Genomic DNA, 13,184 nt, shown 5'->3' on the forward strand with positions numbered 1-13,184 from the left:
AAATTGAGAGAAAGAGAGAGACATATGGAGAGACAGAAGCATGGTAAGAGGGAAAGAGAGAGAGAGAAAGAGACATGGAGAGAGAGAAAACATGGGGATGGAGAGAGAGAGAAACATGGGGATGGAGAGAGAGAGAAACATGGGGATGGAGAGAGACATGATGAGAGAGAGAAACATGGGGATGGAGAGAGACATGAAGAGAGAGAGAAACATGGGGATGGAGAGAGACATGATGAGAGAGAAAAACATGGGGATGGAGAGAGAGAGAAACATGGGGATGGAGAGAGAGAGAAACAAGGGGATGGAGAGAGACATGATGAGAGAGAGAAACATGGGGATGGAGAGAGACATGAAGAGAGAGAGAAACATGGGGATGGAGAGAGACATGATGAGAGAGAGAAACATGGGGATGGAGAGAGACATGCAGAGAGAGAAGCATGGGGATGGAGAGAGACATGAAGAGAGAGAGAAACATGGGGATGGAGAGAGACATGCAGAGAGAGAAGCATGGGGATGGAGAGAGACATGAAGAGAGAGAGAAACATGGGGATGGAGAGAGAGAGAAACATGGGGATGGAGAGAGAGAGAAACATGGGAATGGAGAGAGAGAGAAACATGGGGATGGAGAGAGACATGATGAGAGAGAGAAACATGGGGATGGAGAGAGAGAGAAACATGGGAATGGAGAGAGAGAGAAACATGGGAATGGAGAGAGAGAAAAACATGGGGATAGAGAGAGAGAGAAACATGGGAATGGAGAGAGAGAAACATGGGGATGGAGAGAGAGAGAAGCATGGGGATGGAGAGAGACATGGAGAGAGAGAGAAACATGGGGATGGAGAGAGACATGAAGAGAGAGAGAAACATGGGGATGGAGAGAGAGAGAAACATGGGGATGGAGAGAGAGAGAAACATGGGAATGGAGAGAGAGAGAAACATGGGGATGGAGAGAGAGAAACATGGGGATGGAGAGAGAGAGAGACATGGAGAGAGAGAGAAACATGGGGATGTAGAGAGACATGGAGAGAGAGAGAAACATGGGATGGAGAGAGAGAGAAACATGGGGATGCAGAGAGACATGATGAGAGAGAGAAACATGGGGATGGAGAGAGAGAAACATGGGGATGGAGAGAGAGAGACACATGGGAATGGAGAGAGAGAGAAACATGGGGATGGAGAGAGAGAGAAACATGGGGATGGAGAGACATGAAGAGAGAGAGAAAACATGGGGATGGAGAGAGAGAGAAACATGGGGATGGAGAGAGACATGATGAGAGAGAGAAACATGGGGATGGAGAGAGACATGAAGAGAGAGAGAAACATGGAGATGGAGAGAGAGAAACATGGGGATGGAGAGAGAGAGAAACATGGGGATGGAGAGAGAGAGAAACATGGGGATGGAGAGAGAGAGAAACATGGGGATGGAGAGAGAGAGAAGCATGGGGATGGAGAGAGACATGGAGAGAGAGAGAAACATGGGGATGGAGAGAGACATGCAGAGAGAGAGAAACATGGGGATGGAGAGAGACATGGAGAGAGAGAGAAACATGGGGATGGAGAGAGAGAGAAACATGGGGATGGAGAGAGAGAGAAACATGGGGATGGAGAGAGAGAGAAACATGGGGATGGAGAGAGACATGGAGAGAGAGAAACATGGGGATGGAGAGAGACATGATGAGAGAGAGAAACATGGGGATGGAGAGAGACATGATGAGAGAGAGAAACATGGGGATGGAGAGAGACATGATGAGAGAGAGAAACATGGGGATGGAGAGACATGATGAGAGAGAGAAACATGGGGATGAGAGAGAGACATGATGAGAGAGAGAGAGAAACAAGGGGATGGAGAGAGACATGGAGAGAGAGAAAAACATGGGGATGGAGAGAGAGAGAAACATGGGAATGGAGAGAGAGAAACATGGGGATGGAGAGAGAGAGAAGCATGGGGATGGAGAGAGACATGGAGAGAGAGAGAAACATGGGGATGGAGAGAGACATGAAGAGAGAGAGAAACATGGGGATGGAGAGAGAGAGAAACATGGGGATGGAGAGAGAGAGAAACATGGGAATGGAGAGAGAGAGAAACATGGGGATGGAGAGAGAGAGAAACATGGGGATGGAGAGAGAGAGAGACATGGAGAGAGAGAGAAACATGGGGATGGAGAGAGATATGATGAGAGAGAGAAACATGGGGATGGAGAGAGAGAGAAACATGGGGATGGAGAGAGACATGATGAGAGAGAGAAACATGGGGATGGAGAGAGAGAGAAACTTGGGGATGGAGAGAGAGAGACACATGGGAATGAGAGAGAGAGAGACACATGGGGATGGAGAGAGAGAAACATGGGGATGGAGAGACATGAAGAGAGAGAGAAACATGGGGATGGAGAGAGAGAGAAACATGGGGATGGAGAGAGACATGATGAGAGAGAGAAACATGGGGATGGAGAGAGACATGAAGAGAGAGAGAAACATGGGGATGGAGAGAGAGAGAAACATGGGGATGGAGAGAGAGAGAAACATGGGGATGGAGAGAGAGAGAAACATGGGGATGGAGAGAGAGAAACATGGGGATGGAGAGAGAGAGAAGCATGGGGATGGAGAGACATGGAGAGAGAGAGAAACATGGGGATGGAGAGAGACATGCAGAGAGAGAGAAACATGGGGATGGAGAGAGACATGGAGAGAGAGAGAAACATGGGGATGGAGAGAGAGAGAAACATGGGGATGGAGAGAGAGAGAAACATGGGGATGGAGAGAGAGAGAAGCATGGGGATGGAGAGAGACATGGAGAGAGAGAGAAACATGAGGATGGAGAGAGACATGATGAGAGAGAGAAACATGGGGATGGAGAGAGACATGATGAGAGAGAGAAACATGGGGATGGAGAGAGACATGATGAGAGAGAGAAACATGGGGATGGAGAGACATGATGAGAGAGAGAAACATGGGGATGAGAGAGAGACATGATGAGAGAGAGAGAGAAACAAGGGGATGGAGAGAGACATGGAGAGAGAGAAACATGGGGATGGAGAGAGAGAGAAACATGGGGATGGAGAGAGACATGATGAGAGAGAGAAACATGGGGATGGAGAGAGAGAGAAACATGGGGATGGAGAGAGAGAGAAACATGGGGATGGAGAGAGACATGATGAGAGAGAGAAACATGGGGATGGAGAGACATGATGAGAGAGAGAAACATGGGGATGAGAGAGAGACATGATGAGAGAGAGAGAGAAACAAGGGGATGGAGAGAGACATGGAGAGAGAGAGAAACATGGGGATGGAGAGAGACATGGAGAGAGAGAGAAACATGGGGATGGAGAGAGACATGGAGAGAGAGAAAACATGGGGATGGAGAGAGAGAGAAACATGGGGATGGAGAGAGACATGATGAGAGAGAAAAACATGGGGATGGAGAGAGAGAGAAACATGGGGATGGAGAGAGACATGATGAGAGAGAAAAACATGGGGATGGAGAGAGAGAGAAACATGGGGATGGAGAGAGACATGATGAGAGAGAGAAACATGGGGATGGAGAGAGACATGAAGAGAGAGAGAAACATGGGGATGGAGAGAGACATGATGAGAGAGAGAAACATGGGGATGGAGAGAGACATGATGAGAGAGAGAAACATGGGGATGGAGAGAGACATGCAGAGAGAGAAACATGGGGATGGAGAAAGACATGAAGAGAGAGAGAAACATGGGGATGGAGAGAGACATGCAGAGAGAGAAACATGGGGATGGAGAGAGACATGAAGAGAGAGAGAAACATGGGGATGGAGAGAGAGAGAAACATGGGGATGGAGAGAGAGAAACATGGGAATGGAGAGAGAGAAACATGGGGATGGAGAGAGACATGATGAGAGAGAGAAACATGGGGATGGAGAGAGAGAGAAACATGGGAATGGAGAGAGAGAGAAACATGGGAATGGAGAGAGAGAAAAACATGGGGATGGAGAGAGAGAGAAACATGGGAATGGAGAGAGAGAAACATGGGGATGGAGAGAGAGAGAAGCATGGGGATGGAGAGAGACATGGAGAGAGAGAGAAACATGGGGATGGAGAGAGACATGAAGAGAGAGAGAAAAACATGGGGATGGAGAGAGACATGATGAGAGAGAGAAACATGGGGATGGAGAGAGAGAGAAACATGGGGATGGAGAGAGAGAGAAACATGGGGATGGAGAGAGAGAAACATGGGGATGGAGAGAGAGAGAGAAACATGGGGATGGAGAGAGAGAGAAACATGGGAATGGAGAGAGAGAGAAACATGGGGATGGAGAGAGAGAGAAACATGGGGATGGAGAGAGAGATAGACATGGAGAGAGAGAGAAACATGGGGATGGAGAGAAATATGAAGAGAGAGAAGCATGGGGATGGAGAGAGACATGAAGAGAGAGAGAAACATGGGGATGGAGAGAGACATGAAGAGAGAGAGAAACATGGGGATGGAGAGAGAGAGAAACATGGGGATGGAGAGAGAGAGACACATGGGAATGGAGAGAGAGAAAAACATGGGGATGGAGAGAGAGAGAAGCATGGGGATGGAGAGAGACATGATGAGAGAGAGAAACATGGGGATGGAGAGAGAGAGAAACATGGGGATGGAGAGAGACATGATGAGAGAGAGAAACATGGGGATGGAGAGAGAGAGAAACATGGGGATGGAGAGAAGAGAAACATGGGGATGGAGAGAGACATGGAGAGAGAGAGAAACATGGGGATGGAGAGAGAGAGAAACATGGGGATGGAGAGAGAGAGAAACATGGGGATGGAGAGAGACATGGAGAGAGAGAGAAACATGGGGATGGAGAGAGACATGGAGAGAGAGAGAAACATGGGGATGGAGAGAGACATGGAGAGAGAGAGAAACATGGGGATGGAGAGAGAGAAGCATGGGGATGGAGAGAGAGAGAAACATGGGGATGGAGAGAGAGAGAAACATGGGGATGGAGAGAGACATGGAGAGAGGAGAAACATGGGGATGGAGAGAGACATGCAGAGGAGAGAGAGAAACATGGGGATGGAGAGAGAGAGAAACATGGGGATGGAGAGAGAGAGAGACACATGGGGATGGAGAGAGACATGGAGAGAGAGAGAAACATGGGGATGGAGAGAGAGAGAAACATGGGGATGGAGAGAGAGAGAAACATGGGGATGGAGACATGAAGAGAGAGAGAGAAACATGGGGATGGAGAGAGACATGGAGAGAGAGAGAAACATGGGGATGGAGAGAGAGAGACACATGGGGATGGAGACATGAAGAGAGAGAGAGAAACATGGGGATGGAGAGAGATGGAGAGTGGGAAAGAGAGACATTGAGAGTCTTCTGTGAGTGTAATGTATACTGATAATTTGTATTTTTTATTTCACTTTTGTTTATTATCTACCTCACTTGCTTTGTCAATGTTGACATAAACTCAGCAAAAAAAGGAACGTCCTCTCACTGTCAACTGGGAATATTTTCAGCAAACATGTGTAAATATTTGTATGAACATAACAATATTCAACATATATTCCAGGTCGCAGTTGTAAATGAGAACTTGTTCTCAACTAGCCTACCTGGTTAAATAAAGGTGAAATAAAATAAAAAAACAACTGAGACATAAAGACATAAACTGAACAAGTTCCACAGACATGTGACTAATAATCAAAAGTAACAGTCAGAATCTGGTGTGGCCACCAGCTGCATTAAGTACTGAAGTGAATCTCCTCCTCATGGACTGCACGAGATTTGCCAGGTTTTCCTGTGAGATGTTATCCCACTCTTCCACCAAGGCACCTGCAAGTGCCCAGACATTTTTTGGGGGAATGGCCCAAGCCCTCACCCTCCGATTCAACAGTTCCCAGACGTGCTGGGATTGAGATCCGGGCTGTTCGCTGGCTATGCCAGCTTCTCTCAGCCTATTGAGGACAGTCTGAGCACTGATGGAGGGATTGTGCGTTCCTGGTATAACTCGGTGTCCCGCAGGTGTGATGTTCGGATGTACCGATCCTGTGCAGGTGTTGTTACACGTGGTCTGCCACTGCGAGGACGATCAGCTGTCCGTCCTGTCTCCCTGTAGCGCTATCTTAGGTGTCTCACAGTACGGACATTGCAATTTATTGTCCTGGCCACATCTGCAGTCCTCATGCCTCCTTGCAGCATGCCTACGGTTGGTGTTTTTGAGAGTCAGTAGAAAGGCCTCTTTAGTGTCATAACTTTTCATAACTGTGACCTTAATTGCCTACCGTCTGTAAGCTGTAAGTGTCTTAACTACCGTTCCACAGGTGCATGTTCATTAATTGTTTATGGTTCATTGAACAAACATGGGAAACAGTGTTTAAACCCTTTACACTGAAGATCTGTGACGCTATTTGGAGTTTTACGAATTATCTTTGAAAGATAGGGTCCTTTTGCTGAGTTTGTTTCCCATGCCAATAAAGCCCTTGAATTAAATTGAGAGAAAGAGAGAGACATATGGAGAGACAGAAGCATGGTAAGAGGGAAAGAGAGAGAGAGAAAGAGACATGGAGAGAGAGACACGGAGAGAGATAGCATCATAAGAAAACAGCAGGTCAAACAACTTTACCCTGTTAGTCTGAAAACGTCCCTGAACCCCAGCAGGTTGTCATGGTGACTTACGTTGTCATCCTGATCTTCGTCGCTGTCATCATCACTGACGACGGGTTTGGCCTTGGAGCGACTCAGTCTCTTCTTGCCTTTGTCCTTGTTATGGTGACGGGCTCCGATGCTGCTACCGCCACACTCCTTACCTAGCATTATCTTCACCCTCATTGAATTAGCTGCAGAGGAGAGACAGGGGGATGAGGAGAGAGAGAGGGATGAGGAGAGAGAGAGGGATGAGGAGCGAGAGAGGGATGAGGAGAGAGAGAGGGAGAGAGAGGGATGAGGAGAGAGAGGGAGAGAGAGAGGGATGAGGAGAGAGAGAGGGAGAGAGAGGGATGAGGAGAGAGGGAGAGGGATGAGGAGAGAGAGGGATGAGGAGAGAGGGAGAGGGATGAGGAGAGAGAGAGGGAGAGAGAGGGATGAGGAGAGCGAGAGAGAGAGATCAACAGTGTGCCATCACAGCAGCAAGATTTGTGACCTGTTGCCACAAGAAAAGAAGCAACCAGTGAAGAGCAAACACAATTTAAATACAACCCTTTTTTTATTATCTACTTCACTTGCTTTGGAAATGTTAACATATGTGTCCCATGCCAATAAAGCTCTTAATTTGAATTGAATTTGAAAAGAGAGAGACGAGGAGAGTGGGGTGTGAGGAGAGAGGGGGGTGAAAGAAAGAGAGATGAGGAGAGAGGGGTGTGAGGAGAGAGGGGGGTGAAAGAAAGAGAGATGAGGAGAGAGAGGGGGGTGAAAGAGAGATGAGGAGAGAGGGGTGTGAGGAGAGAGGGGTGGTGAAAGAAAGAGAGAGATGAGGAGAGAGAGGGGGGGGGAAAGAAAGGGAGATGAGGAGAGAGAGGGGGTGAAAGAGAGATGAGGAGAAGGAGTGAGGAGAGGGGGGTGAAAGAAAGGAGGAGATGAGGAGGAGAGAGGGGGGTGAAAGAGAGATGAGAGAGAGGTGTGAGGAGAGAGGGGGGTGAAAGAAAGAGAGAGATGAGGAGAGAGGGGGGTGAAAGAAAGAGCGATGAGGAGAGAGGGGGGGGTGTGAAAGAGAGATGAGGAGAGAGAGGTGTGAGGAGAGAGAGGGGGGGTGAAAGAAAGAGAGAGATGAGGAGAGAGAGGGGGGGTGAAAGAAAGAGAGAGATGAGGAGAGAGGGGGGGTGAAAGAAAGAGAGAGATGAGGAGAGAGAGGGGGGGTGAAAGAAAGAGAGAGATGAGGAGAGAGGGGTGTGAGGTGAGAGAGAGGGAGAGAGAGAGAGGGAGAGGGATGAGGAGAGAGAGAGGGAGAGATGAGGAGAGAGGGAGAGAGGGATGAGGAGAGAGGGGTGTGAGGAGAGAGAGGGAGAGGGATGAGGAGAGAGAGAGGGAGGGATGGGATGAGGAGAGAGAGGGGGGGTGAAAGAAAGAGAGAGATGAGGAGAGAGGGGTGTGAGGAGAGAGAGGGATGAGGAGAGAGAGAGGGAGAGAGAGGGATGAGGAGAGAGAGAGAAAGCATTACGGCCCAATAAATTACATGGTACTAAACAGGCCTATAGATGGCGTGCGAACAGTACAGACATCTACCAGTAGCAAACAATACAATCTCTCCTGGACAACTTTTTAACCTTAACATTCTCCTGCAGCAATGAAGGTTGACAAACTTGGCTAATCCAAAAATAATAGATAATGAAAAATGGTTCGATAATGATTGGAGAAATCTAAGAACATCATTGAGAAATACATCTAATTAAAAATGAAGAGAACCAGACAACAAAAATATAGACCTTCGATATGGAGAAACACAATATAAACACACTAACAACAGACAAGAAACAGTTGGAAATGAGGAATCCATAGAATCAAACCACTTCTGGGAGAATTGGAAAACATTAAACCTCATCATGAGGGATTGGCTATCTAAAATGGGGAAACGTGGAAAAATCACTTAGCAAACCTCCACTGCAATAAATCAAATCAAATTGTATTAGTCACTTACACAATGTTAGCAGATGTTAATGTGAGAGTAGTGAAATGCTTGTGCTTCTAGTTCCGACAGTGCAGTGATATCTAACAAGAAAACTAACAATTTCACAACAACTACCTTATACAAACACATCTAATTAAAGGAATGAATAAGAATATGTACATATAAATATATGGATGAGTTTTGGCCGAGGGTCATAGGCAGGATGCAGTATATGGTATAAAATATAGTATATACAGTGGAGAGAACAAGTATTTGATACACTGCCGATTTTGCAGGTTTTCCTACTTACAAAGCATGTATGATTTTTAAGTAATTAATTTGCATTTCATTGCATGACATAAGTATTTGATACATCAGAAAAGCAGAACTTAATATTTGGTACAGAAACCTTCGTTTGCAATTACAGAGATCATACGTTTCCTGTAGTTCTTGACCAGGTTTGCACACACTGCAGCAGGGATTTTGGCCCACTCCTCCATACAGACCTTCTCCAGATCCTTCAGGTTTCGGGGCTGTCGCTGGGCAATATGGACTTTCAGCTCCCTCCAAAGATTTTCTATTGAGTTCAGGTCTGGAGACTGGCTAGGCCACTCCAGGACCTTGAGATGCTTCTTACGGAGCCACTCCTTAGTTGCCCTGGATGTGTGTTTCGGGTCGTTGTCATGCTGGAAGACCCAGTCCCGACCCATCTTCAATGCTCTTACTGAGGGAAGGAGGTTGTTGGCAAAGATCTCGTGATACATGGCCCCATCCATCCTCCCCTCAATACGGTGCAGTCATGTCCCCTTTGCCGGAAAGCATCCCCAAAAATGATGTTTCCACCTCCATGCTTCACGGTTGGGATGGTGTTCTTGGGGTTGTACTCATCCTTCTTCTTCCTCCAAACACGGCGAGTGGAGTTTAGACCAAAAAGCTCTATTTTTGTCTGATCAGACCACATGACCTTGTCCCATTCCTCGTCTGGATCATCCAGATGGTCATTGCCAAAATTCAGACGGGCCTGGACATGCGCTGGCTTGAGCAGGGGGATCTTGCGTGTGCTGCAGGATTTCAATCCATGACAGCTTAGTGTGTTACTAAAGGTTTTCTTTGAGACTGTGGTCCAAGGTCTCTTCAAGTCATTGACCAGGTCCTGCCGTGTAGTTCTGGGCTGATCCCTCACCTTCCTCATGATCATTGATGCCTCACGAGGTGAGATCTTGCATGGAGCCCCAGACCGAGGGTGATTGACCGTCATCTTGAACTTCTTCCAATTTCTAATAATTGCGCCAACAGTTGTTGCCTTCTCACCAAGCTGCTTGCGTATTGTCCTGTAGCCCATCCCAGCCTTGTGCAGGTCTACAATTTTATCCCTGATGTCTTTACACAGCTCTCTGGTCTTGGCCATTGTGGAGAGGTTGGAGTCTGTTGATTGAGTGTGTGGACAGGTGTCCAGTTAACGAGTTCAAACAGGTGCAGTTAATACAGGTAATGAGTGGAGAACAGGAGGGATTAAAAAAAACTAACAGGTCTGTGAGAGCCGGAATTCTTACTGGTTGGTGGTGATCAAATACTTATGTCATGCAATAAAATGCTAACTCTGACTGTTAATCACAGGTTCTGTCTGACCTGGGCCCTGACCGTTAACCACAGGTTCTGTCAGACCTGGGCCCTGACCGTTAACCACAGGTTCTGTCAGACCTGGGCTGACCGTTAATCACAGGTTCTGTCTGGCCTGGGCCCTGACCGTTAACCACAGGTTCTGTCAGACCTGGGCCCTGACCGTTAACCACAGGTTCTGTCAGACCTGGGCTCTGACCGTTAACCACAGGTTCTGTCAGACCTGGGCTCTGACCGTTAATCACAGGTTCTGTCAGACCTGGGCCCTGACCGTTAACCACAGGTTCTGTCAGACCTGGGCTCTGACCATTAATCACAGGTTCAATCAGACCTGGGCTCTGACCGTTAATCACAGGTTCTGTCAGACCTGGGCTCTGACCGTTAATCACAGGTTCAATCAGACCTGGGCTCTGACCGTTAATCACAGGTTCTGTCTGACCTGGGCCCTGACCGTTAACCACAGGTTCTGTCAGACCTGGGCCCTGACCGTTAACCACAGGTTCTGTCAGACCTGGGCTGACCGTTAATCACAGGTTATGTCTGGCCTGGGCCCTGACCGTTAACCACAGGTTCTGTCAGACCTGGGCCCTGACCGTTAACCACAGGTTCTGTCAGACCTGGGCTCTGACCGTTAACCACAGGTTCTGTCAGACCTGGGCTCTGACCGTTAATCACAGGTTCTGTCAGACCTGGGCCCTGACCGTTAACCACAGGTTCTGTCAGACCTGGGCTCTGACCATTAATCACAGGTTCAATCAGACCTGGGCTCTGACCATTAATCACAGGCTCTGTCAGACCTGGGCTCTGACCGTTAATCACAGGTTCAATCAGACCTGGGCTCTGACCGTTAATCACAGGTTCTGTCAGACCTGGGCTCTGACCGTAGATGGTAATGAGACAGCAGAGTATTCACTACAGACAATAGATGGTAATGAGACAGCAGAGTATTCACTACAGACAATAGATGGTAGTGAGACAGCAGAGTATTCACTACAGACAATAGATGGTAGTGAGACAGCAGAGTATTCACTACAGACAATAGATGGTAATGAGACAGCAGAGTATTCACTACAGACAATAGATGGTAATGAGACAGCAGAGTATTCACTACAGACAATAGATGGTAATGAGACAGCAGAGTATTCACTACAGACAATAGATGGTAATGAGACAGTAGAGTATTCACTACAGACAATAGATGGTAATGAGACAGCAGAGTATTCACTACAGACAATAGATGGTAATGAGACAGTAGAGTATTCACTACAGACAATAGATGGTAATGAGACAGCAGAGTATTCACTACAGACAATAGATGGTAGTGAGACAGCAGAGTATTCACTACAGACAATAGATGGTAATGAGACAGCAGAGTGTTCACTACAGACAATAGATGGTAATAAGACAGCAGAGTGTTCACTACATATGCCACTTAGCAGACACTTCTATCCAAAGCAACTTACAGTCATGTGTGCATACATTTTTTACTACAGTACCAGTCAAAAGTTTGGACACACCTACTATTTCAAGGGTTGTTCTTTATTTGTACTATTTTCTGCATTGTAGAATAACAGTGAAAACATCAAAATGATGAAATGACACATACTGTATGGAATCATGTAGTAACCAAAAAAGTGTTAAACAAATAAAAATATATTTATTATTTGACATTCTTCAATGGAATGGAATGCTTTTCCAAAAGGCTTGATGGAGTTTCCACATATTCTGAGCACCTGTTGGCTGTTTTTCCATCACTCTGCGGTCCAACTCATCCCAAACCATCTCAGTTGGTTTGAGGTCGGGTGATTGTAGAGGCCAGGTCATCTGATGCAGCACTGCATCACTCTCCTTGGTCAAATAGCTCCTACACAGCCTGGAGGTGTGTTGGGTCATTGTCCTGTTGAAAAACAAATGATAGTCCCACTAAGCGCAAACCAGACGGGATGGAGTATCGCTGCAGAATGCTGTGGAAGCCATACTGGTTAAGTTTGCCTTGAACTCTAAATAAATCACTGACTGTGTCACCAGCAAAGCACACCATCACACCTCCTCCTCCATGCTTCATGGTGGAAACCACATATGCAGAGATCATCTGTTCACCTCCTCTGTGTCTCACAAAGACACAGTAGTTGGAACCAATGATCTCAAATTTGGACTCAGACCATTTCCACCGGTCTGATGTCCATTGTTTCTGTTTCTTGGCCTAAGCAAGTCTCTTCTTGTTATTGGTGTCCTTTTGTAGTGGTTTCTTTGCAGCATTTCGACCATGAAGGTCTGATTCATGCAGTCTCCTCTGAACAGTTGATTTTGAGATGCGTCTGTTACTTGAACTCTATGAAGCATTTATTTGGGCTGCAATTTCTGAGGCTGGTAACTCTAATGAACTCATCCTCTGCAGCAGAGGTAACTCTGGGTCTTCCTTTCCTGTGGCGGTTCTCATGAGAACCAGTTTCATCATAGCGCTTAAAGGTTTTTGCGACTGCACTTGAAGAAACTTTAAAAGTTCTTGAAGTTTTCCAGATTGACTGACCTTCATGTATTAAAGTAATGATGGACTGCTGTTTCTCTTTGCTTATTTGAGCTGTTCTTGCAATAATATGGACCTGGTCTTTTACCAAATAGAGCTATCTTCTGTAAACCACCCCTAACTTCTGGAAGCAACATCAGCACAATAACTGTTCGGCGGGAGCTTGCTGCATTTAAACCCTTTACAATTTAGATCTGTGAAGTTATTTGGATTTTTAGTAATTATCTTTGAAAGACAGGGTCCTGAAAAAGGGATGTTTCTTTTTTTGCTGAGTTTATGTACAAATACCCCAGAGAAATAGGCTGGGAGTAGGGTACTTGCTTTGGATATTAGTGACCATTGTTCCAATGAATGTGTGAGGGATTTACAAATGCCTAGTTTTAAACCTCGTTTTATCAACAAGAAGAATTTTAAACATTTCAATGTGACCTTAATTTTGGTGACTTTGATTGTATTGCATCTATACCTGACCCAGAGCTCTG

General features: G+C 46.6%; 1 protein-coding gene across 1 annotated transcript in view; it reads right to left on the reverse strand.

The window, feature by feature from the left end:
- The window catches only part of LOC135530813 (probable global transcription activator SNF2L2), a 65,473-nt gene that overhangs the window by 15,842 nt on the left and 36,447 nt on the right, over window positions 1-13,184 (reverse strand). Inside the window, exon 7 of the mRNA XM_064958988.1 lies at window positions 6,632-6,792. Coding sequence (XP_064815060.1) covers window positions 6,632-6,792 — 161 coding nt within the window. The remainder of the gene's footprint in view (window positions 1-6,631; window positions 6,793-13,184) is intronic.

The sequence above is a fragment of the Oncorhynchus masou genome, unplaced genomic scaffold (assembly GCF_036934945.1).
Source record: "Oncorhynchus masou masou isolate Uvic2021 unplaced genomic scaffold, UVic_Omas_1.1 unplaced_scaffold_1429, whole genome shotgun sequence".
Lineage (NCBI taxonomy): Eukaryota > Metazoa > Chordata > Actinopteri > Salmoniformes > Salmonidae > Oncorhynchus > Oncorhynchus masou.